This window comes from Haemaphysalis longicornis, unplaced genomic scaffold (assembly GCF_048455015.1).
Source record: "Haemaphysalis longicornis isolate Haplotype H1 unplaced genomic scaffold, Haemaphysalis longicornis Haplotype H1 scaffold_4, whole genome shotgun sequence".
Classification (NCBI taxonomy): domain Eukaryota; kingdom Metazoa; phylum Arthropoda; class Arachnida; order Ixodida; family Ixodidae; genus Haemaphysalis; species Haemaphysalis longicornis.
The window spans coordinates 62826028-62853244 of record NW_027526361.1 but is presented as its reverse complement, the minus strand read 5'-3'; the positions used below and the strand labels follow the sequence as shown (position 1 = coordinate 62853244).

Here is a 27217-nt window from a genome sequence, read left to right as displayed (position 1 = left end):
CATGGCATTCGATTCGCCTGCGCTCGACTGTGCACGCACCACTCTGTTGTCTGCCTCTTTGCCTTTCATAGCTATTCAAATGTCTTGAAATACAGCTATTCCGCGGTGGCACTTTCCCCAATTATTTATCAACAAAAAAACACAAGAGATGGTCCTACACCTGTAAAAATGTTCAAGCACATGCCACCGTTCTGAGCATAATTCGCGCGGCAAGCGATTTCTCTGGTGATGTTCGTATACATAGCTTGCACTGACTCGATAGCTGCCATGTTGGTGAATCGCGTACACGGCGAAGGGCAGTGAATATCTTGTGCTCTTATCTCGAGCAGCGCTAGGGAAGCTGCGAGCAGTGCACAAGAAAGGGTGGTGGTGACGTCACGTGCAAGCTGTGTATAGGACTCAAACGCCTTGGCTTCTGACCAGGCCGTTAGGCTGTCCTGATAGTACTGAATACCGCGGGCTTCCGTATTCTCTCAAGAGAGATCAAGATGCTACAAGCCCCCTACAACATGACGCTCGTATTTCTTTCGCATATTGCTGAATGAGTACTCGTATTGAAAAAAGAACACCTTGTAAATTGCACATGCATTTCAGTGCAGGAAGGTGCAGCACAGCGTAAGCTGACGAAATGCACTTACCATAGTCGGCGGGGTTGTGGTAGTGCGGACAGTTGAGGCTGTGCCGCGACAGGAAGTTAACGAGGTCGGCAACAGGACCATTGTATATGCAGCGACCCTTTGATACCATGTACAGCTAGAAAACAATTTACAAACGTGGTCAGTTGGGGCATGTTGCTGTCCGTATAGGGCATAAAGGTGGCAATATGGGCATTACGAGTTTTGTTGACGCTATCACTGGGTCTAATAAAATTTTGAAAAATGAGGAACACACATGAGGATGCAGGCTGGCGGACAACGTTTTTCGAAAGTAAAAAAAAAACACGAACATTGAAGCTTCTCAGTTAGATATTAGTCTCAGTCTCAAGTCTCAAATTACATGTAAGCTGTTGCGGTTTTTTTGTGTTGCATAAAGTCACGAACCAAAACACGATTGACTAGGGCGCACTTCAATGGAATGCACGAAACTGCTGTGCCTACAAAGCCGCGTTTATCCCCACACTCTTTCCCCGCTTTACCACGCGTTTCCTCTGCTGCTTCCCTGCACCCTCTCCCCCTCTCGCTATAATGCAAAGCCGAGCGTCGACGCCATTCTAGCGCCTCCCGTACCCCGCCTGAGCTGATGTGAGCAGGGTCAAATGTCAATCATTTGTTTTCCGCTAGCGGACGCGTTCTGTTCGCGGAAATTTTCCGTCTCAGGTACACTACCCCGCCCACGCCCCCGCGAATGCAATCGAAAAGGCATGGAGGGGCTACAGGCAAACAGTTTCGCTGTAAGAACCGACGCCAACAGATGACTAACAAAATTCTGCACGGAATTACAGCAACATGTTGAAAAAGAAGCATGGAGGCAGCTTTCGCACTTCCCTTAGCAACCGGTTCGAACCTTGCAGATATTTCGAAAAGGCCTATTGCGAAACTGCAAAACCCTAACAAGCACTCAACATGCGCGTACGCTAGCAACCGGGCACGCCGTTAAATAGGCACGCTGCTACGTACGAACGCTCGCTTGTGACGGCACGGGAGAAACCTGGCATGCTCGTTGAAATGGTAACCCCTGGTACGTACAGAAGGCACCTTAAAAATGACTCCAAAATGAGCATCTAGTGTGTCTCGATATCCAATCGAATCAACTCTTGCACATTTCCCAAAACAAAATTTGGGGGGAGGCTCAAAGGAAAAGTGGAGGCTAGTCCACGGTACGGAGTTTAGGGCCTTCCTTTACAGGGCACAGCGATTTTGACCAGCAGGTAAACAGACAACAGAATCAAGTTTACAACGCGAAATAAAATACCAATTCACAATGGCACACTCAAAGGAAAAGAAATGTGATGTGATGAACGCGAAAACAAATTTCAACTTTCTTTTTAAAGTTTTACTGTTCTGTGTAGGGAGTAAGAACACAGTCGATTAAAACAAAATGCCGAAAAATGGAACATTTTCCTCTGGGCGTGAGTCTGGTACTCCATACTTTTGGCTGCAGTAATCAGTGCTCCAAGTACATATCATAGTTCAAATAAAGAAAAAGGAATGGACTTGGGCTGGCCATGTACTGAGAAGAAATGACAACCGGTAGACGATCAGGGTAGCAGAGCGGATACCAAGAGACGGGTCTTAAGGAAGGGATGGCCATTAGCCCGATGGAGTGATGGAATAAGGACATTCAGGTACAAAGAATGGAATCGAGCAGCGCAGGACAGGAGCTCTTGGAGGTCAACGGGAAAGGCCTTCGTCCTGAAGTGGACCTGAATAGATTGTTATTGTTGTTGATGATGATGATGATAAATCAGTGCTTTGTACCCTTCGTTCATTCAGTCAAGGAAGGGTACGCCCCTGTAAATTCATTAAGCCTGGCAGCCACACTCAGGTTTTCAGAAATCCCTCCCTCCGGAAATGCCAGTTGGTCAATAGTAAATTCCAGGAAACATGTAGCAGTTCAATTCCAGGAAACATGTAGCAGTCCATGTTTTTTTCTAGAAGTACCTAGAACATTTGCGCTAGATGTGAACTTTTAGTTCAGTGGGAGCGCCACGTTTATTTAAATGAAGAGCCATTCTCAACCCGTTTCTAAAGTAGAAATGGTTTTTGTCCTTGTCTTGCAGACGCGAACTTCGTAATCTGTTGATTCATGCTATTTTGTTGAATACTATTTAACTAGTAGCACGCTGTGAAGATTTCATGGCATGTCATTAAATAACTTTAGCAACGACTTTATGACATTAAATAACTTCATGATTAAGCAACCAGTACGTACAGGCACCCCTTGTTAGAAAAAAGAAAAAGTCGAAACTGTCGTCAACGAATTCTTTAGGTTCAAACGCCGTGGATAATAAGCTAACTCGGAATTTGCCATTTGGGTCACTCAGACTGTGGAGATGGCACAAAATTTTGGTATTATCTGTGAGGGCTTAATATTGATGTTGACGGAGGTAATGGAAGCGCAGAAAGCTTGTGTAACTCATAAGTGAAGTACCGTTCAACTTACCATGTCAAAGTGGGAGAAAATTTTGGCACTTGGGGTGTGTATGGAACAAATCACTGTGTGCCCCCGTTCCGCCATTTCCTTCAGGATTTGCACGCACAGAAGACTAGAAACGTTGTCCAAGCCACTGCATTGAAAAGAGCGATAAAACCAGTTTGTAGCGATAGAACCAGTTTGTTTATAGGACAGACAAAAGAAAACTTGAAGTTCTGTTGTCAGACCAACACCACGGCCATATTTGTTTGTTTTGGTTCTCAAGGTCAACTGCACTCAAATTTTTCTTTGTGCAAATTTGATCCGAATGAGCAGTCTAAGCTCATCAGATCAGCTTGGCGAAATCCTAGGCTTTGTAAGCACACAGCACACGAGGTACCGTCGATCAAAGTAGCTCCGTGCAGACGACGTTTGCACCTGGCGGAGAGTCGCCGGAACAAGTTCCGAGCGGCCTGTGACGGAGGTTGGGGAACCTGACCCCTGGAGCTCGCGCTTCTACGACGACTTTCACGGCGCTTCGCCGGGCGCAGGGATGCGTTCGCCCGTGGTTTCTCTGCTACACTACCGCGCTTTACCGCCGTCGCCATCCCATGTTTCAAACTACCCGCATAGGTAGCAATATCCGCCTTTTTTTTTTTTCAGTGTAATAAAAGAGATCAGATGCCTACAAACTATACGCGTACTTGCGAACGTTCTGGAGCTAGTAAAACTCTTTTTACTTTAAAATAATATTTCTACTAAAAAATATAGCGGGACACGCACACTTGCCTTACTTTTACCATGCCTATTGCATCTATCACAGAAAAAAAGGATATTTTATAAGTTCTTCACCACGCGTACTTCCGCGTCAAATATTTGCAATATTTGGGCTGGGCCAACGCCACCTGTCCAAAGTTTTGCTACCTAACTAGAGTTGTTGTACACGCGGGTATAAACATTTGTGCGACTTTTAACTCACTCGCTAAGTGAGCCAAATCAGCCTTGCTCGTGGTAGCAAATACATCTGGCACAAATATCGGCCGCGGCGTCTTCGCGAAATGCGAAAGCTATCAAAAGTGCTTTTCTCATAAACAATAAACTTCATTTTTTTCAATTCCCAAATGAAGTATTTACTTTTGTAGAGCGCTAAATTTTAGTTTACTTGGAAGTAAAATGTTTACAACAGCACATGTGTCATGTGAAACTAGAAAACATCGGTAGATAGGTAATTTTTTTCGTGTTTTGTGCTTCATTTAGCTGTGGAAACTGGCTTATAGTTTTAGATCCTTTTTACAATTCGATTCTCGATATGCACACAGGGGAGAAATACTGGGCCGATATTCACGAAAGCTGTTTGCATGTAATGTATAGTAAAAATAGTGACTGATATCCGCCCGCGGAGGGTTTACTCCCTTCAAAGAGAACGATGGGACAGCCTAGGTGCCGGCTAACCAAAACTTCTTTTCCATATCGTACGAGCAACTAGCTTTGTAAATCAGGGCTCCATCTTTTACTCGCAATGTCAAGGATTGATACAACGGCAGTTATTCTGATGGAAAAATAACTGTTGTACGGTCTACTTCGTTTCTATTGGTAGCAACGCGATGTCGGAATTGCGCCTAACTCCATAATCCTGGGCAAAGGTTAGTGTAAGTTCTGTAGAAATAACAGTGCGAAACGCGACGCTACCACGCGCATTTGAAGGCGTCACTAAGCTGCCGCCGTTTCTAGCGCGGCTGCTTCCGTTCCATCATGTACGCCACATCCGGCCCCCGGTAATGGTCGCCTTTGCTGTTCAGTTTCGGTCTAGTTCCGGTTCCGAAAACGCCAATGTCGCTGGCCATTCGCGTCGCTAGCGTTCATGTTTGAAACGTAGTAGTTTGCATTTCGCACTCTTTTTATGTGTACTATTCGGTGACATTATTTTTACGTTGTCGAAAATTTGAGTGCAGTTGGCCTTTAAGCTGTTTCACTGTATCACTCTTATAATGACTTTTACTAGGCTTTGCATACCTGATGTAAATTGTTTGGTTTTTTAAAACTTGAGTACAATATTTTCAAACAGCTGCATAAACACATAAACATGTTTTGCGCATAATACAGCGGGTTTATTCATCAAATTATTCTCCTACATTGTGTATAATTGTACACACCCGTAACCGGAATTTTTAATGTTAGGGCATACACGCTCACAAGGAAAAGTTGTTGTTTTACTGAGGTGAATGCAAGTGGTACCGTTCCACCGGGAAAAGCGTCGCTTAGTTATGAACGGTAGCAGACGACGCCCTTCGAATGGTACCGCCTGCAGTTCCGCACACCAATTATTCTGGGTGTTGCCTGTCAAATGGCTTTTCTGCTCGCATGGCATTCTTTCTATCTATGACATCGATTGAGAGGCTTCACAATCAGCAAAATGAATTTGCCTATCAATCCTCTGGACTTTTATCCACGACTAGAATCTTCAAGTTGAGAGCGTATACGTTCACATGTAAAACAATCCGATCTTGAATTTGCTTTAGGGAAACATTGTTTGTTTGCTTCCCTGTATGGGTGAATCTGCTGCCATGGTAATCTCAGTAAATCAGAGGGTAGAGGATCGGATGTCTGCTTTTAAACCTCTCACCTTGTGGGCTCGTCGAGGAAAACGACGGGTGGGTTGTTAACGAGTTCTTGAGCAATCGCGAGTCGTCGGCGCTGGCCGCCAGATAGATTCGAGGTCCTGGTTTTCCGGCACTCGTACAGACCCCATCCTGATATGGAGTGGTTCACCTAAGGCATAACGCAAAGCACACGAATCAACGATCTGGTTAGCACAAATTGAAGAGACCACTAATTATAGCAGCTCAATCACAAGAATCCAGAGGACACTTCTGTAAAGATAATTATTTGAAGATTTGAGGCTATTAAGGTTGCTGCATATGCCCAAAGTGTTTAAGTGAGCTGAATATGAAAAAAGAAAGAACGAAGGGAATGAAATGGAGGGTACTTCAACAACGTAAAAATTTGGGCTTGTCGGTACATATTCAAGAATAGCAAAAACAGCGCAAAGGACGGGACAAGGAAGAACAACAGGACGAAGAGCTGACTAACAACCAAATGCTTCATTTCCGCTAACGGTTTTATAAAGGCATGAAGAAAGGGGGGAGCTGGGAACCCAAACAAACAAAAGCTTGGAAACTTTACATCGTACAGATCGTACAGATATCTTATTTCTTTTGATAGTAGGGCCAATGAAGGAGCGCTCACAAGCGTGTCACCGCGTTCATCACACCCTCGATCACACGCGTTCATCACACCCTCGCCTTGTAAAGTTTCCAAGCTTTTGTTTGTTTGTGTTCCCACCTCCCCCCTTTCTTCATGCCTTTATAAAACCGATCGCCGAAATAAAACATTTGGTTGTTAGTCAGAGCTTCATCCTGTTGTTCTTCCTTGCCCCGTCCTTTGCGCTGTTTTTGCTCTTGAACATGGATAGTCACCAGAAAATTGTAACGTTAAGGTAAAACCTTGATGGTGCATTTGTATATTGCCTTGTAGTCATACGCTTCGGAGAGTGCCATTAGAGGCAGTTTCCTCACATACATTTGCACGGCGTGTTTATTTTATTTTCCGTTGGACGAAATTTACTTTTTAATGCCGAGTAGCTAGCCTGTTATTTTGCTATATTCACTCTATGATGTTATGCGTTCTCACAGTATGTTCCTACGTTGCGCATTTTTTGTTCCGGCATTTGTTATGTTACCCACGTTAGGGATTGCTGTTCTCTCTATAAGCGTTCATAGTGAGACTGTAAGTTTCTGAGGTGCTTGATTTGCGTGTAACTAATACTTGGATCCGATATTTTTGTTGAGATAATCAACATGATCACCCAGTCTGCAGTGAAGGAAATTGCTCAATGCCGTTCTCCACTGATGATAACTACAGCTTGTACAGTGTTTTCAGCGACGAACGGAAGAAAGAAAGCGTTATATGAGACCCGCTGCAAGGCGTCTTCAAGATACCAGGCTATCTACATTATTTTGAGCTCTCCACAACGGTGCACTTAGCCTAGCTGTTGGCTCAATTCGCCAGACGTTTGAGCTTAAGCATAATAAAAAACACCGGTATCGTGAAGATGTCATGTTATCGGTGACAAAAAATCAAACTTCGGTTCGCGTTACAAACGTCAAAAAATTCTCCATAACACCCCCTACTATACCACTCATCGCCTCGTGCCGCGTATAAATAAACACGGTCCCTTCCTTCCATAACATCCAAGGAACACATTTGAAAACTGCGACCTCAAGCGTGACATAGCGTTCTACGGAAGTGCTTTGTGTTTCAATCAACAACCTCATTCGGCAGGTGCGTTGCGTTCCCCTGATGGTCCCACAAGGACACCACCTCTCGCGACGCGCGCAGTTTTTCCTCCCTCGGCAGCGTTAGCGGCTATACCATACGACTGGGAGGAGCCGCTTGGCTCGCACCCAAGACAAAGCGTCCACGTCACGGAATGGCCCATCGCTGGACGTCTGCACATTTTCTCTGGGTGCATGTGCACTCGGCGCAGGAAATACGCGCATGAAAATGAAGAATGAAAAAAAGAAACGACGACGGCATGGCGAGAAAAAAAAGCTAGAGATGGAACAGGAAATACGCTGACACCCTTCCTCGATAGTTCTGAGGAAGATTGGCATACGAAGCATGTCATGTTCCCCGCGCAGATACTATATTCGCAAAAAAAGAAATAAAAAATAAAAAAAAACAGGAGGGTTAACTAACGGAAACTCGGTCGACAACCTTGCGTGTGTTAAAGTGATTGCAGGAAAATGTAAAACAAGAAAATATATTGCGCAAAGTGAAACAATGATGAGGAAACACGAAATTCCGGAGACAAACATAAAATGAACACGTAAGCTGAAGTCTTCCCAGGGGAAAAAAATCCCGGGCCATCTCCACTAACGTGAAACCTGGGGAGGGTCAAAGCATGCAGTGTATAAGTGTATTCTTGGCGCCTTGGCGTTTTTGCCAACGAAGGTGAAACCGTTGGGGGGTCGAGGTATACATGTACAGCTTTGCTGTAAAAGTCTCGTGTGTTTGAAGCACGAAGCGCTCTAGCGCGAGGCGTAAACGAGTGTCCCGGTGTTTTAGTATCGTGACTACATGATTCGACGGTTACGACGATGACATGAGACGCCGACAGCCCGAGCCCCTGAGGGGCTTGGCCCCTAAATAAACAGATAGCAGGGAATAGAGAGAGAGAGAGAGAGAGAGAGAGAGAGAGAGAGAGAGAGAGAGAGAGAGAGATTAAATTTGGGCAGGAGGCCTCTAGGACAACTGGGGGAACGAGGGGTAAAAGGTAGGGGCGTTTGCGGCTTGGGACATCTTGAAGGTCTATTGGAGTTCTATCAGTGAGAATGGTTGGCCCCTTAACGAGGCGGCATAGGTCGCGTAGGTTGAAGAGAGCAGATTCACGAATCTAAGCTGCTCACGCTAGACCGCTTTTTAAAGAGCGGTGTTCGATAAGCGACAGCGTGGAGGAGTACAGTGTGCTAGAGTATGTATGTATGAAGGTCGATGTGTGAGGAGAAGGTATTTGGAGGAGGGCGAAGGTTAGCACTTTCGCTGCAGAAAGAAAATGCGTCTACAAGGTAGAACGGAAATATATTAGGTAGTTTCTGTTAATTAGACAATCTAGGATGCTAGCTTTAATTACATTTGTTCAGTGCAAGCTAAGGTTATTAACACAAATCTATGCAGATAATATGCTTTTCGAAGCTCAGTCATTCAATAGTGTCCCAGTGCGAAATCCTATTTACAGTAATATTTCGATCAAGGGCTGGATGAACCTCTATGGGCCAAGATAGTCTCAGCGCATACTGCAAAATCTCAGTAAAAATGGCAGTGTATCGCCACGTAAATCTTCAGTAGATTGATGATGTCCGTTTTATTAGAATACTCTCAGAAATTCACTGCACTAACACTTCCCCAATCCCAACCAAGGAATGCTTCATCTAGACGAACCGTCTTCCAATGGCCAGGATTGTATCTGCGTCCGCACAATAGGCCACGCCCAGCACGGAGCCAAAGGTGACGGCGCATGCACTTTCATGTCGACGGAGCTATGTTCAAGGTAGCCTTAATAAGATCATACCACTTTTTAAAGCGAAATTCTGTTTGCCTACATCACCCACTTTTTGGTGTCCGGCTGGCTGGCAATGAGACTATCCAGCCTCTTACGCACAGGCATCAGCGACGTGCCTGTAAAGGGTGCACCACCGTACAGGTGGTTGCATGGCGGTGAAGCAAATTTTAGCTTTATGGGAAACATGCTCGCAGAATTCGCGCTGTTAGTATTAGAACTACGCGTTTTTTGTGTGTGTGAAGATATAAGGATCTTTTTCTGTGTGGTTTTGCGTGACATACTAGCAATTTGCTGTCCCAGTGGAGGCGAGAGGATCCCCCCGTAACGGCCGCCTGACGTGCTTCAGGAGAATGCCGCTTCGGAGGGGCGTACCTTCTCGAGCTTGCTCCTCTTGTCGAGCATGGGCATGCGCAGCTCGACGCTCATAGTGAGCGCCTCCTGGACGGTGAGTGTGGGCGAGAGCCGGTCCTCTTGCATCACGTAGCAGCTCTGCTTGGTGAACAGCGCCGGCTCGCGCACGTAGCCGTTGATCTGCACTTCGCCCTCGTAGCCCGTCTCGCTGCGCATTGACAAGAAACGGGCAGATGTTGTGGTTAACGCAGGCTCCAGATCAGTGTCAACCATCACATCATCAAATCCTCACATGCAGTTTCTCAGCTAATTTCAGACTTTTTAGGCCACAAGTAGCTTTACCCGCACAATCACTCACAAACTACAACGCAATTCGAAGCGGCCGAAGCACTGGGCAGTTTCTTCGCGAGTTGAACCCTTGGGAAGATTACAGCAAACGATCCTTAATAAAGGAGGATTGTCAAGTGGTATTCGAGAGGAGTCACGCTTTCGTGAAACCAGTTTTCGGAACACTGTTTCATGCCTCCCGTACAAATAGCGTGTTTGCTCATCTTTTGTCTGGCTTACGCCTATCTTATTCACTCATGTGATATTTGATTCAATGTACCTCCACCATAAACAAACAGCAATACTGCGTCCTGTGCGATTTTTAGCCAGCAAGTTCAACGAAGCGAATGCCAACCTTTCCCTTTTGGCGCCTTAACTGGACAGCTCACGTTTATCACAGAATATGCACACTTTCAGCCGTGCAGTGCAGGTAAAAATTTATGGGAGCTTCAGATTGAGCTACACTGATCAGAAGTTAGCTCGCATACGAGGTATTGAATAAATCCCTGGCTAACAATGGATTAAAAAACAGCGTGATTAACAGGCAGAAAACACTGTCTCCTATTTTGGAGTATACGAAATAAAATGTACATGGACCACTGCATAAAGAAATGGAGGCTGTGAATATTAGGTAGTGGCTAAACGCTGTCATTACTTCGTGTTATTACTTAGCTTTCGCGTTTTTCGTAAGTGCAAAAAATGCTGTTTTATTACTCTGATCCCTTTTATGTATCAAGTCAATAAAGGGGAGGGGGCCTGCGGACCTGTCAAGATGAATTTTTGAAGTTTTTTTTTTCTCCTGTCTCAAGCTCATGATGTAAATAAAGTTCTATTCTATTCTATTCTATTCTATTCTATTCTATTAAAATTGTCCGAGCGTCTACTTGTTTCGCTGCAAATGTTGTGAAAGACGAGAGCCACTGCCACCTCTGCCGCGTATCCCCCTCTCCTCTTTCCACATACTGCTGAGCACGAGGTCGCGGGTTCGATTCCCGGACGCAGTGGCTGCTTTTCTGATGGAGGCGAAAAGCAAAAACGCCCGTGTGTACGAGATTTCGGCGCACGTTAAAGATCCCCAGGTGGTCAAAATTAACCCGGAGCCTTCCACTACGGCGCGCCTCATCACCTGCGTTGCGTCGGTGCGTTAAAATCAATCAATCAATCAATCAATCAATCAATCAATCAATCAATCAATCAATCAATCAATCAATCAATCAATCAATCAATCAATCAATTAATATTTCCACATCCCGCTCCTCTGGCTCCTTCCGTGATAAGCGAAACTGACGTTTGCTCAGTTCAATTTTTCAGCGTCCATTCTTTTGCTGGCGGGCCACCTGCTGGGAACTTTAGTTTATAACGATTTTTAAAAAGCTCGAGGTGCCATGACTTATTTTGGTGTTTGCTCTTATCACGCCTTTGTTTCGTTGTCGTTTTCGACCGTTTTTAGTTGTTCTCAGTCGTAAAACCCAGTGCCATATGTATTTTTAATAAAGCAACGCTGCTGCTTTCGGTTGTGTATTTATGCTTGCCTCAAATATGCCTAAAATATGCTTTGCGCTGAAGAATGGTGACATGTACACAAGCTTTAGTGGTTCGGGGAGGTTTTGCCTATATATATACTTCTTGTTCAAGCTCTGTATAAACTTTTGTCCGAGTGGTTGAATCGAGCGACGGACGGACGGGACGGACAGACAGACAGACAGACAGACAGACAGACAGACAGACAGACAGACAGACAGACAGACAGACAGACAGACAGACAGACAGACAGACAGACAGACAGACAGACAGGCAGACAGACAGACGTTGTTTTTGGTTTTTTTTTAGCGAAAGGAAAGCTATCGTCTTTACAAACGAAGCAGAGCGTGACTTACTAAAATCCGCTGAGAAGATTGAGCAGTGTGGTCTTGCCGGCTCCCGACGGTCCCATGATGGCCGTAAGTGTTCCCGGACGGGCCACTCCACTCATGTTGTCCACCAGAGTCTTGGTGCCTGCGCCAAGAGCCGGTTAACTATTAACGTTATCATTCAACAATACTTCAAGGCCGCTACTCCAAACCTGATGATTCGATATCCACTGTTCAACATAATGTACTACAAGAGCAGCTGTTGCATTTTCTTCCTTCTGGCTCGAATTTATGAGCGCATTTTACTCACCAGCCATAATTGACACAATGACAGCTCAGAGATCGTGATGAATACTGAATGCTGTGTAAAACCGCAATCTTACAATCCGTATGGCGTAAGGAGTTGTTCGCTCTCGGAAATCGACACCATGCATGAAATAAAACAATTGGACAGCAGCAATGTTAAAAACATGCGGTCATTATGTCAATGAACAAAAGAAACAGTCATAAACACTGCAGAAAGAACGCAAGACATGGATGCACTCTAGGTGAATTTCGAAAGAAGCGTTGTACATCTATATGAAAATGCGAAGCAGAAGAAAATAACTGTCTTGTGCTGAATATGAATAGGCAACTTTGCAATTTCACTCCTGTGCTCCACCAAATTAGGCGATAAACAGTTATTCCACCACATAAATTATAACGCCAGCAAGCTCGAAAATCCATGCTCGAGCACGATTCATTTATTGCGAAAATGTCGCATTGCATTGTCATCAAGGGGTCTGTAACAAATGCCAGCCGTTTCTTTAAGGGTCCACATTGTTTTATTTTTTCGTGACGCCTAGTGCAACTCACAAGAAGCTTTGTACTCAGGGATTATAATCGCACAGTCTTACTTAATAAACTTTACCCACAGAAAACCTTCATCTTACTCCTGGCTAGAGGGCCGAGACAGTACAATCGATACTCTTCTCAAGTTAAAGCTGCACGTATGTTGAACAAGCTGTCTTGCTGCCTTCTCTGTTTTACAAAAAAGCTTCTGCGACGAAATCTTTGCAAAACAGAACCAATTTTATCGCCAGTCATATCTGAGACACGGTCAAACTACGACCTCACATACGAATCAAAGGTATCTGCATCAGTACACGGCAGCCAGCTGCCACAGATTTCAGGCAATGTAAAAAAAAAAGCAAGAATATATTTGCGCAGTTTTACAAGCACACTTGTATAGCAATCGGTATCCGCATCCATGGTGTTATTTGTAGCACATGCGAACCCATCGGAGACGTGTCCGAGAGAATAATCGTCACTGCAAAGTAGACACACATACAATCTACCGGTCGGTCTGCTCGTGTGTGCTGCGGCAGTCAACGCATGACAGTAAGATGCAATGAGCCTCGGAGTATCAGCAGCAATATCATTGATTTATCGATTTAAGTCATCAGTTTCTCAATGTCTACGTAGAAGTAGAACACCCAGAAAACTTGCCCTTAATTTTGTCAAGTTGTGTACCTGCGACCTCCGGAAGTTCAAATTTATGGAATTTTTTTTCATTTGCTACAAACAATGATCAGAATACGTCAGTCTGGTTTATTGTACACCACAAAAATAAAATCTGAGTGAAAATGGCGCGCATAGCAGCTGACGTCATTTTCGAATGACTGCTCATTTGTCGGCGGGAAAAATTGCGGCAAAATAAAACGAAGCAAGAGGAATTGGCTGCTCGGAGGCTCGCATTTAGTTTCTCCTTAGTCGCACATTTTCCACAGGAACATGAATCTTCAGGCATGACGAAACTGCGCCAAAGTCCGGTGCTTGATGACGCGCTTAACGACGACACCGGTTGTTGTTTGTTTGTGACTGACGAAAACATTCTCGCTCATGTTCTTTTTTCCGAGTATTCACCGCCGTTAAGTTGATGACTTTACTCGGCCCTGGACCCCGGTATGTCTTCTTTATTGTCTCGGAAACGTCATCAAGGATACCCTTGGAGATCGCAAAATCATTCATCCTTCATCTGGGTGTTCGCTTGCAGACGATTTATACATAGCCGCACTTTACACAGCTCTGCGAACTTGTTTCGTCACTTTTAAAGCGCGACGTTAACTGCAGAAAAGCGCGGAGTACGTACTTATCGGGTACGTGTGGCGTTTTTGCCACCCCAGGCGTAACAGTGACGCCAGGAGGACGTGCATGTGGACGTGCACGTGCACGTGGACGCGCATGCGGACGTGCATGTGAATAAGATGCATCTGAATTTTATCTTTCCGTCAAGCTCGCTCATGAATGATGATTGAGTCACGGGCGCACGACAGGGGCTTCATGCACATTACGTGGCTCCGTAGTTATGGAGTTCTTTTACTGGACGCGGACATGGGTTGAAATTCCCGGTTTCCCTTTCTGTATTTCCGAAATAAATCAATGTGTGTAAGACATCTAGAGGACGCTTTCTGTACACTTAGCCAGCGCAGGTGGTTTTATTCTGGAGTTCTCCACAAATGTATACCCAAGCAGCAGAAGGTGGGAAATACAAAAATCAGTGTTATGGACAGAAACGTTTCGCGCTGTAATCACTGGGACACCTAGGAGCTCAGGAAAAGTTTTTCTTGCTTACGTGTCACTACTGTTGCGAGTTAATTGCGCTGTAGACAATACACTTCGCTCGAGGGCTCCCATCGATGCTAATGGTGAGCCCTATCCCCATATCAAATTATTACTAACCTGATGTAAGGACTTATTAATAACTTGATCTGCTGAAGTAACAGCGGAGCTGTATGTTATTCGGATCTAGACCTATAGTTTGCGTCGCATCCGTCCGCCTAGAGTACAGTAGCCGATAGAACAGGATTTCCGGCAAAGCCAGCTTTCTCGCGATTGCGCGGCAGCTATCTATGTAATTAAGATATTGTGGAACAGAACTCTAATGCTGCTCCGGCGACTTTACCCATGGGCCGTGTTTCGTTTACTTGCTGCAATTTTGTCGTTCCAAGTGGAGTAGTGGATACTTCGGTATTCCCGTTTGTCGCTAATGGTGGGCTTCTTGAGGTGCATGGTTACAAAAACGACTACAACTCGTGCTTTACCGTAAATATGTGGAGACACTCACATGACGTTGCCCTTGACACACACACAATGTGGTCGATATAGCTGCTGGTAATTCGTATTTCCACCGTCAAGAAATCGCCAAACAGTGGTGATTAGCGCTCAAAGTGCTATGCACGTTTTCACAAATACCCATTTGTTACCGCCTTGCGACATGACAACAGCACAAGCATTGCAACAGCCTGTTGTCTACGAGAAAAATAAGCCATTTACCACCGGTTCCTGGACAACTTAAGTCCACGCACGTGGGGGTGCTCACACGGGCGTGGTCTGCCCGCATAAGCACGGAAAGCTAATAGGGCGAACTGACAGCGTTAATTACCGCTCGCTTGCCCGTCCCGAACAACTCCTCTGAGCGCACGTCGGTTCTCTTTTAGAAACATGATCGTCGTTCAGCTGATTCACGCAGCTGGACTAGGTTGGTGCAATCTTTCCAAGACTCCAAAACGAGAGGAAAATGTATGCTGTTTGGCAAAGTGTCCCCCATGTCACCTTAGGAGAAGTTACGGCGACGTGGGCAGCGTTAAGAATCAGCCCTCAGGGGACCAAGTCGCGTGCCTGCGCTAGTTGGGGCGTATCTGCGTAGATGTTTGTGGATGGCGGAACAGAGTGACCGCCGATGCGCAATAGCACAAGCTCTAGGACAGCCACGACAGTTCGACGCGCTTGTAACAAAAAGTTAGTTTGTGACTGGTCTGTTCGCTTACAAATTATGCCACAGTTAGCTTTTAGTGTGATGTCAAAAGCAATACGTCGAAGGGAAGGACAAACAAACGTCGATTGCTTGACGTAAACTGCAAAGGAACAGGTCGAGAATATGCCGCGTGCCTGCATGTACAGTCTTTGTCAAAATTTTCTAGGCCAAGCCGAAGACGCGCAGGCCGCAAAAAATTAAGTGTGCAAGCTTGCGTTCGGAGCATGGCTGAAAAGTTTTATGTCGGAGAGGTACAGAAAACAACTTTCTTTCTTACTGGCATAAAATATTTTTATGACATTTAAACGTAAAGCTTATTCTTTGAATTATTTGTGGTCGAGAAGACTTTTGATTGGCCTGGAAAGTTTGGTAAAGGGTGTACATGACAGCAGCATTCTTTGTCAGCTTGGATTGAGCCCACTACTCGTTCCCCGAAAGTATCATCCGTCAAATTAAAACGGAGCATAGGCTTACAATTGCGCTTCTGGCAAAAATATGCAACCCTTATTTTCAGGCATCTACATATCCTGACATTCTAAAACTGGTCCAACAAGTTCTTGTGTATAATAAACAGGGTGGTTGCAACCTTCCTAAAGATTATCGTCCTACTTCGATTCTCAACTGCATCAACAGAGATCGGAAAACTTATAGCCAATTATGTTACTGAGTTTCTGCACTGTTAAGAGGTTACAACCGAAGCTACCATGGTTCCAGGCGTATGATCGACTTCTTCTGCTGTATTATCTGTTTAAAATGGTAAATTTATTCTAAACGATAAGAAAAAATGCAACTTGCATTTTTATTAATATTAGAAAAGCTTTTGAAATAGTTAATATTGACACAATGCTTGAAAAAAGGACAGTTACAGATTTCACGGACTAACCCTAGAAATTTTCAAAGGTTACCTCACTGGTAGGCAGCAAAGACAGATGTCGGTGGTGCAGCACCGTATGTTTATGGGTTTAGTCCGGGCGTCCTCCAGGGATCAGGTCTGGGACAACTCTTGTTTTTATTGTACGTTAATGATCTTCCCAAAGACCTGAATGTTTTTCAGCAGTTTTGTATGCATACGATACTGCTTTCATTGCGGCCCGTGAAACTCAGCTCAACTTCAACTCTCAGGAACCCGCTGTAAATAATTGCTTCCAATTTAAATTTAGTACGCTAGAGCTGAACTCTAATAATAAAACTTAGCCCATTCTTTTTTATTTGCAATGAATTAAATCAGTTGCGGATGTATATGTTGTTCCTTTATATGGTAAAGGCCTTGAAAGAGTTTCGGCTACAACCTGCCTACACTATGCTAAGCCTACAGCGGTCAAGCGTACTTGAATCGGGTTCAATTCCCTTCTCAGCAACCAGTGATAGAAAGTGTCGATTTAAAAAGTTCTACGAAGATCATTTACTTCTGCTAATTCTTGACGTACACGTATTTTATCTATAGCTCGCCACTGCAATAAAAGTATTATATTTTTATGCCTTTTCGTCGGAGAACATGGATACGTTCCAATGAATATTTGTGTCAAAGCGTATTTGGTAAAACGAAGGTTTATTGGAGCTTGTAAATGGACGATACGAACCGACAATAAGGTCGTCGTTTACGTCAGAAGGAGATCAGTGCGGCGACACTCTACTGAATATTTATTTTAGAAGCGTGTATTTCGTAAAAGGTAGGTTCATTAGCTTGCAACTAGAGTATTCGAACGGGCAGTGACGCCACTGTTTACGCAAGAGATGAACCCTAGATGAACCGGTTTCATTTCACTAGTGGATGAACGCGGTCCGCAAAATTCTTTCTTGATTCTTTTCTCTTTTTTTCCTTCTTCTCTTTTTCTTTTTTTTATTTCTTCTCTTTTTCTCTTTCTGTCCTTTTCTTTCTTTTCTTTTCAAATTCTTTCTTTTTCTTCCTTTTTCTTTCTTCTTTTTTTCATTTTTTCTTTCTTTCCTTTTTCCTTTCTTTTCTTTCTCTTTCTTTTTTGTCTTTCTTGACACCACACATGCAAAAAATCATATAAAGTGCCATGATCCCGCTCCCGAACATGTGGTGCCAACGGTCTAGATTTCTTAAAAATGTTTTTACAAAAAAATGTGCATTATAAATAGATGTCCTGGACAAGATCGAAGCTATTTTCGCCTTCCATCACATTTGTCCCTAACTCAACTCCACGACCACAAGGAGGCATGCTCGTCAGAGCCCCCAATAAGGAAACTCTGGCGTGCTTCCTGCGCTCTTGACCGGTTCGATAAATAGCACAGTGAGGACTCTACTCTCCGTCAAAAAGGCGGTAGTTTGCACTAGCCCCGCTTTTTCGAGGACTGTGTGCGTTCGACACTTTACATTTGATTTAGGAAAGAAGGAAGGAGCTAATGAAAAAGCAGGAACGTTAACCTGGCCGTAGTCTCGTCTTCTCTTCTGCAAATTTTGAAAGAAAAAATAAATAAAGGAGAGGAAACAGAAAAATTAAGGCCGTTCCACTCAATGTGAAAGCTGTCGGAAGTGCAGAGCATTGATTCGCCATAATGGGCTGCAGCGCTCACTGCTGTCACAAAATGAATTTCAAATTTCCCGCCTTAACAGTGCTCGCCCGCCTTCTGCCTGAAACTGCGCCAGCGGGAGTTCTGTTCTTTTTGTGCTTGCTTTAATTCGTATGCTGGTGCTGTTTTGCGTCATTTGAAACGCGTAATTTTTTTCTTGCGTGGCTGGAGCCTTTCCGCGTCATTTGGAACGCGCCATTTTTTTTCTTGCGTGGCTGGAGCCTTTCTGCGTCATTTCGAACGCGCCGTTTTTTCCTTCCGCGGCCCCTTTTTTCGCTTATCGTAAAAACCAATCTAACCAGCGGACTAAATGAACGCGGGGGCTGCCGGTTATATACACCAACCTAACGAGCGCTCCTGACTAAATGAACGCGCGGGCTGCCGGTTATATACACAGATTTTGCCTGAAATGTACCTGCAGTTTCCTTTGCGCTAAACAACGGGGAGATTTATGACAAGCGACAGCGGTTCCCAAGGTTCGAACGGTTATGGCTATTTAAACTGCACGGTTTTAGAAACCTAAGCATCTCCCTGACGACGGTACAGAAGGCTCTACTTGGGTCCGTTATCTCGCTGCGCCGCCTGATTCCGGCAGTCGCATTGACCGTTAGCGACCTACGACAATAAGGCGAGCCCATAAAGTGCTCTGCCCTTAAAACGAAAGTCACGGTAAGAACAGAGTGTAAACACGCATAAAGACGCCCAGCGTTAGGGCACTAGACGTTCGAGGTTAGTGAAGGTGATACGTCTTTTAGACTTTCCGCTTGAAAATATGTTGCACAAAATTTGTAAAATTAGTAGCTCATGCAATATGAGCTACCCTCTCTCAGATTCCAACCTGGGCAGATTTTGCAGTGCAGTAATCAATATTACGGCACTCATTGAACCTGACTCATATTTGCTATGCTGGTTTAACTTTCGTTGTCTTCTATTCATCAAACTGTCCCGGGTTTAATTCCTATTCTTTTTGCAGACACGTGTATTATCGCTCTGTTTTATTCGGTCACATGCAATAAAACGCACAAGAATATATATAAAAAGGTGTTACTACAAAGAGGGGAGCAGTTAGAGAGATTTAGCGGTTGTTTGGCCATAGGAAATACGCGGGTTGCGTCTTCTAGGAGGTTATGGTCTTGTCAGCGAACAACCTTGTCCCTTGTGCAAGCTGGTGAAGCGTGTTTAATTCGTGCGAAACACGGAAAACACCGAAAATGGGCTATCAAGATATATTCACATGATAACACCAAGATATATTCACCAAGATATAGCAGGATTGACTTGATAGCGCCAAGATATATTCACTTCAGCATTCGACGTACGGATGCGTCTGAATTTCCCCAAAGGATAATGCGGCGTGAACTATTAATAGAAGTTAGAACACGCCCCAAGAATCTAGCCAAGTTGGTCCACTCGTCGTCGGTTTGGGTTTTCCTGGAAAAGCTTCAACCGTCGCAGCGTTTTTTGTGGTATTTGATTGAACGGAGACAGGCTGACAGACGCTTAAAGCGACACTGAAGGGACCTACAAACGCTAACTGCCGCACCAAGATCAAGTCTGCGATGCGTAGGTCACGTAAGGAGTCTTCCGGGTAGATTTACGCACGTTTTTTTTTTCTTACAAGAAAAGTGCATTCAAAACTGCGTTTCTTTTGCGCACGCAAAATCTGTTGACGTCGATCCGATGTCAAACCAACCTCTCGACATCGGCTATGACGACACATCGATGAATCCGCAAGGCCGAATTTATCAAATTTCGGACATAGTTTACCGTACAACGTGTGCGGCAGCAAACGGTAAAGTAATATTAAAGAGGCCATGAAACAGAATACAAGTTTGGTTCATTAAAAAGACTGTATTGTCCTGATTACAATTGCGTCAATTTTATCGCAAACCTCAGCAAATAATCGAGATATCGGATAAAACAGATTAAGCAGTGACGACTCCCCAGACAGTTTCCAGCGATTTCTTTACGACGTCACAGAATCTTAATTGTGAGATTGGCCGCTGCTAACCAAAGCCGCCACCCGGGAACATGACTGGACGATTGTAGTGGGGCCTGTAGTTTTGCTTGATGATATATCACTTGATGATAGCTAACGCGCAGTTAACGCACTGATAACTATACTTATACAGCGAAGCTGTTTAGCAAATTGTAATTTTTCGTGTCCGCAGCTAAAAATACCAAAAAATTGCCGAGCGCGCGCACGTGAGCGCGTGCCTCGCGGCGACCACCCGACAGTTAAGAAACCAAGAAAATGCCAAGCGCTCGTGTGTGCGTGCCTCAATCACGGCGAGCCCCCAGCGTCCCGGCGTACGTTTGTCAAGTAAAGCATACCTACGTATGGAGATCGGACAAGATTGGCTTCCCAAGAAATAAAACTTCAGCGTTCGCCGTAATCGTGGCAACACTTGCTCGGAACGAGGAATACACGTCCTTCGCCCCTCCAAGGGGGTGTCCAATGATTACCACTTCCAAAAAATGAAAGAAGCTCCGACTTATAGCAACAATTATGGAGTAAATGTCGGTGGAGCAGCGAAAAAGGAGCAAATCGGGTGCAACCGTGGACTTAAACCGTCGTGTTGGTCGGGAAGGTTGCGTACAGCTTCGCTACCTTCAAGCCTTACGCGTTAGAGTGAGCGTCCTGCATTGTTTTCAGTGCTTAACTCTACTGCGTCACTGCTTCCACTATTTCGTCATTGCTGACATTTGAAAGCGTTTCTATATTTCTTGAGTTTTTGGGGGGGCAACGTACTTCGTGGCGCGAATGGAGCTAAGGGAGTTCGCAAAGGCTAGTTCTAGCAAAGTGAACCAGGTTGTTGTGTCTTCATGACCACTTTAACGATGCACGAAGACAAACTTTGAGGTACCACGAAGACAAACTTCAGGCCACTGTGACGTCATTACGTAAGTTGCAGCGCAATCACGAACACCGAGATTCTTTCTCTTCTGCCGCCCATCCCAGATAAAATAAGGTTAAAAGATCCCTCTAAATAGTATAAAGCAAATAATTGCATGGGTTAAACGGCAGAATACAACTACCGATAACGCTTCTATCAAGCGTTCATTAATGAAAATCCGTACCATTCATTCTTGCTAAAACAACAACCTTGATTAAAACGGAAACACGTGGTCATGCTTCTGTGCGCAAGTGCCAATTGTGTAGACATTCTATAACCAACGTTCTCATTCCTAAGCAAAGCTAGTGTTCGCGTTGATCTTTAAGAAGACCGCGAAGACCGTCATCGTGCAACTATATAAATTATAAACTACGTTTGCTAACCTATGTTTATTAGAGTGCACTTGCACTCCAAAGCAAATGGGCTGACACAAAGTGGGCCAGATAAATTATGAAACTTTGCAGCTTGTTCTGTTTCGCTATAAATGCCAGTAAATTCAAATCGAGGGGTAACGAGTGGCCTTCTCTAATCTTCGGCGGCCAAACATGCACACACAAATGTCCCGGTAAAGTTGTGCAAATTTTCTCAGAACGTTCAGTAAATTAAAAACAGACGCATTTCCCTGCCTAATATTGCGAAACCATCAATTCCACGCCATCTCTGGCGGTTACAAAATTTATGAATCGAAAAGAATCCTGGCGTAACGAGGGCCACTTTAGACTTTTAGAGTAGCTTACCGATAGTACGTTACTAATTGGCGCTATGCCAGACACAGATGTTACCCTAATTGGTGGCCTAACAAAATTTCAAAGAAAAGAACGGTGAAAACTTCCTCGAGCGCTCGCGTAACAAATTTCGGAATTGATGGGCTGCAGATTGCGTTACTAACAGGAAGACAATAAAAAAAGTTCCAAAGTGCCACCTAGATCTCGCACGCCAGATGGTTATTACGCGTTTCCTACGCAGGAGGTGACCATGAATATTTATGCACAAGGGAAACCCGACCGAACGTACGTAGTTCAGAAAAAAAAAAAAGAGAAACTGGCTGGACTCTCCGATCGGGGTTGACATTAGGAAAGAGCCGGTGCTCTTGCACTCGACAGGTTGGAGCAAGGCCGACCACGTGCGCCACTGATAGGCAAGTCGTCGGAAAACCTTCGCAAGATTATCAAGTATTCATGCCTGTAAAAACCAGTGCTTTTTCTTGGTGGTAATTTTGAAACTTCAGCCAGAAACTTAGCTAGACTATCTCAGCATAGCTTTGGTGTTTGGTGTGCATCCGGGTCTTCCTGTGGGCATATCACCCTTAAAACAACCGATAAGAAGAGCAGCCCCTGAAACATTCTCAACACTTCCGGTTGACAGTCGTCAAGCTGCTATCTTGCAGGAGTACCTGCCCCAATAATGTATTAAAATTTTATAGGGCTGAGTTGACCACATCGTATTTGTTTTGTTGGCTTCAATTCCGGGGTCTAACTAACTAAGCAACTGGAAAACTACTCTCCTCATCTAAACTGCGAGGCTAGCTTTGAAACGTTCAAACGGTGTGGTAATATCGAGACAAATGGACTAGATCAGACAAAACCAGCGCTGGACATCAGTTGAAATTTTGACTCGCACACACAAGAGCAAACAACAGCGCGAGCACGAAACTTGGAAAAAAATAGGGGGACATTTACGAGCAGATAGGCTAGCTCAGTTTTGCGCACGTGGCAGATAATCTATTTCCTTCCTCGACCCGGCCACAGATGCGGCTATGACACAGTTATCGTTTGCGCTGAAGGTACAGGCCACGAACATTTCACAACTGGCCTTGTCACTCAAACAGCCTAGTACACGTGTCTTGTCAGAGTGGAACGCACAGAAAGCGGCGGTAATGATCAGCGAAATTGCCCCCCGCAGCTTGTCTCGGAGCCTCTTATTGACGCACTTACCTGTCTGGCGTCTGTAACACTCTCCGCACGAAAGTGGCACCTTGTACACGACGCTTACTTTGCAACCCGCCAACTCCGTGGCGTGCGTCTTAACGCAGTGATTGTTCTTTTTGTGGCGGTTCACTACATAGGACATTGATGATAATTTTTCGAGGCCGGAATACAGGACGTAGATGCCACACTTCCTTATCACCTTGGGTATAGCGCAAATGGTGCCGTTTTCTGTTCTGGTGTTTAGGTTACAAAAGCCTAGGTTTTATTAGTCAACATTCCTTACTTATCTGCACGCATACCCTATTTAGTTTAAATATACCATTTTCATTCATAGTTAACGTTTCCTCCAGTGTGTCGTTCCTCTTAGGTGATGGGAGCCTTTTGCACAGTCTCTCTCACAAACTGCAACCCACGTGAAGATAGAATAATAACACCGTAACAACACTGGCTGTTTCTGCATCGCAGACAACCCCTAGCTCAATAGACTCACGCCCCAGTTGGCAGTTGCCCACAGTTCCGCGGAGGTTAATTTTAGAGCGAAAGTTTTGTTTGTGCGATAGATTTTGTCCTGTCAAAAAACTAATGCATTTCTCCATAGACTGGTTGGTCGACCCCAAAGCTCCGATAAACACTCTGGACACGGCGTCTGCGTGAATCCGGGCTTCCATTAAGTAAAAACGGTTACTTGAAAATTGCGGAACAGGAACGCTTCTATATAAGACAATACGCGCATCGATCAACACCTTTATGTCCTAAACCACGTATCGGTATACATTTAGATCGTTCGCAGATGCGTTTACTTAGTGCGCGAAAAATCGTCGCACGGGTGCGCTCTTTGTCTGCGATTCGGGTATTGGGAGGTTTGACGATCAATTGGACGCACTTCCAGCGGAGGTTGGACGCACTTTTAGCTTTTGCGCTCCTTTCAACTTTTTTTAGAAAGGAATGGTAATTTTTTTACCCTCAAAGGGTGTATTCATTTTCGCCACGCAGCGGCATTATTGGTGTGAAGAAACAGATATATTGCCGTTCAATATACTTGAGGAGCTTAGCCCGAACACATTGTGTGTTCACATTTTTTTTCTGTGACAGTGAGAGAGGCAACGAGTTCTTTACATGACAATATGTACCGGTGTGCGTGTTGCTCAACGTCACCACACTTCCGTCTCTAGCTGAGCATGCCTCCCTTCCGTAACACTCTGACGACTTCCGGGTACCCTGAATAATCAGAGCAAAAAATTAATACTAGCCCTAGATATCAAAGGGGCATTTGATAATGTAGCACACCATGCTATCTTGCAAGGTCTTGCCTCAACGAACTGCGGCGAAAGCACATTTTCCTACATCGCTTGCTTTCTGACCAACCGCACGGCAACGATAGGCATTGGGCATCTCCATTCCGACCCATTCCCAATGGCGCCCAAGGGAACCCCACAAGGATCCGTCATTTCACCATTGCTGTTCAACTTAGCTATGAAAGATCTGCCGCCACTCCTCGCAGCAATCCCCAATTTACGTCATGCACTTTACGCTGGCGACCTCACATTGTGGGTCCCGACCGGCTGCACCGGCGCTCAACAAGACGCACTTCAGGAAGACATAGACGTCACTCAAACGTACCTCCGAGCTCGTGGACTAGAATGCGCCCCAGAAAAATCCGCCCTCCTCACGCTCTGTGCCCGAACTTACAAAAAACGAACAGACCCAATCCCCGATCCGGAGTTAACTATAAACAACCTAGCAGTACCCACAGTCCCCCACCTCCGCATACTCGGCCTCAGCATACCCAAAAATGGAAGCGGCTCTCAAACTTTACCTGCATTAAAACGCACCCTCACACAACTCACACACCTCGTGGGACGCATCGCCCACCGCCGCTACGGCCTTCAGGAAAAGGACACTCTCAGAATAACGCAAGCAATACTGATCAGTCGTCTAAATTACGGCACACTATACCTGGCTATCAAATCCGTCGAAAAAGAAAAACTCAATACTTTTATCCGCCAAGCCTACAAACTCGCCCTAGGCCTGCCCCCCTCAACATCCACGCGCAAGTTGCTCCAAATAGGGGTACACAATACTTTGGAAGAATTGCACGAAGTTCATCATTGTTCCCAAATCACCCGTCTCAAGCTGACACCTACCGGACGAGACACGCTTACACGCCTCGGATACCCGGTGCCGCCCAAAGAAGACCAGCCCCAACGTGTCCCCCTCCACATCCGTCAACACATTCATGTAGCTCCCGTGCCGCGGAATATGCACCCCCGTTACAAGAAAGCACGCCGCAAAGCACGGGTCGATGCGGTTACGAAGAAGCACGCAGGTAACCCTATACGACACTATACACGGACGCCGCACGCTACACCCGCAAACCCGCCCACGCAGTCACGGTTATCGACCACCGGGGAACCGAAGTCACAGCCGCCACGATATTCACCATCTCTACAAACACCGCTGAGGAAAGTGCCATCGCCCTAGCAGCCACATCAAACAACGAATACATTACAGTCACTACGGACTCGCAAGTAGCATGCCGCAACTACCAGCTCGGCCGCACATCACCCTTTGCCCTCAAGATCCTTAATGCGATCCCGAAACTTCCCGACATCCATATCGTTTGGGCCCCTGGACACGAGTCTCTCGACGGAAATGAGGCGGCACACGCCGCTGCCCGAGTACACACCCTCCGGGCCATTTCCGAAGAGTGCCAAGACACGGAGAAGGCCCCCACACACTCAATGGCTACGCGGACATTCTCGCTCACTTCAGACACGAGCGTCAACGCTTCCCTTCACCCAACTCCCACCTTTCCAGAGCCGAAGCGACCACACTCCGCCGGCTACAGACCGACTCTCCTACCCGCACTGTACCCTCCTCCACCATATCTACCCCACCCAGTATTATAGTACCTGCCACTTTTGCCCCCACCCAGGCACCCTGTACCATCTGGTCTGGGAGTGCCAACAATCCCCATCCCTCACACCCAATCCCCGTCCTACGTACGAGCAGTGGGTGGACCGGCTGTCCAGCTCGGACCTCTCGACCCAGCGCATGCTGATAGAGAGGGCACGAGCAGCCAGCAAGGACCAGGGCATCCCGGACTAGCGGACGCCCCCCACCGGTGCCCTCACCATCCTGCACCTTTAAGCTCGAAATTAAAGATGTTTATTCTCTCTCTCTCTCTCCGGGTACGAAATTTTACTCGGAAAGCACTTGCTGTTAATTGCGTTTAGTAACATTTCACCATCACGCACAGACGACACACACGGAGAAGACGCAAGCGCCATCAACGCACCATATCGACTGTCGCGTCTTCAGGTCAACAGAAGCATATTACTGACTAAAAATTAACCGGACGACTCTCATCCCCTTATCCTCCATGTCCTGTGGATGCAATTCGAGGTACTTGAGCCTCGACCGTATCAAGAGGTTGGAATCGCGTGGTCACTCAACGCTCAGCAATTTCAGCAGTGAATCACCTCATTTGAAGGCCGGTGCCAGCTTGCCCGAGTATCGCGAAAATAGATGAAAATATTCCTATATGTTTTTTGTATATAAGAACATTTGATCGGGACAGGTTTAAATATTCGCAATCGAAGCTGTTACGTTTCTTTTCATCCTGTGACCTGCGCATTTCAACCTTTCGTGGTTCGGCACTAGAGTGATCAACATGTTCGGCACAATAGCCAAAGGTAAAGCCTCGCACGAATGTAGCTAAGCTTTCTATTAAATAAGAAGAGGACGCACACATAAACCATGATTGATTGATTGATTGATTGATTGATTGATTGATTGATTGATTGATTGATTGATTGATTGATTGATTGATTGATTGATTGATTGATTGATTGATTGATTGATTGATTGATTAATTAATTGATTGATTGTAAGGTCTAACGCAGGCGATGAAGCGCGCCGTAGTGGAGGGCTCCGGATTAATTTTGACCACCTGGGGATCTTTAACGTGCACCGAAATCTCGTACACACGGGCTTTTTTGCTTTTCGCCTCCGTCAGAAAAGCGGCCGCCGCGGCTGGGAATCGAACCCGCGACCCCGAGCTCAGCAGCGCAAGACAAAAGCCGTATAGTATGCCGCATTCAACTATCGGGAACACCTGTTTCTATGCAGTTCCCTATACTGAATATCAATCATGAAACATTTGCCGCTCTGTTTATTCCTCGACAATTTTTTATAGTTAACAAGAGAGACTCCCTTAGCGACAAACACCCGTGAGCGAACTACTTGCAGAAACAAAAAAGCCGCTGTTGCAGGCGCTGACGCCTTGGCAACGGTCATTCTACTCCCGGTTGAGAGAGCGTAATATCCATACATTCTGC

The 27217-nt window shown here is 45.4% G+C and overlaps 1 protein-coding gene across 1 annotated transcript in view; it reads right to left on the bottom strand.

Moving 5' to 3' along the window:
• Positions 1–27217, bottom strand: part of LOC144178841 (ATP-binding cassette sub-family G member 1-like) — an 80314-nt gene that overhangs the window by 8943 nt on the left and 44154 nt on the right. The window contains exons 3-7 of the mRNA XM_077706972.1: positions 11749–11866; positions 9566–9752; positions 5696–5841; positions 3103–3226; positions 639–753 (exon numbers count right to left, since the gene is read on the bottom strand). Coding sequence (XP_077563098.1) covers positions 639–753; positions 3103–3226; positions 5696–5841; positions 9566–9752; positions 11749–11866 — 690 coding nt within the window. The remainder of the gene's footprint in view (positions 1–638; positions 754–3102; positions 3227–5695; positions 5842–9565; positions 9753–11748; positions 11867–27217) is intronic.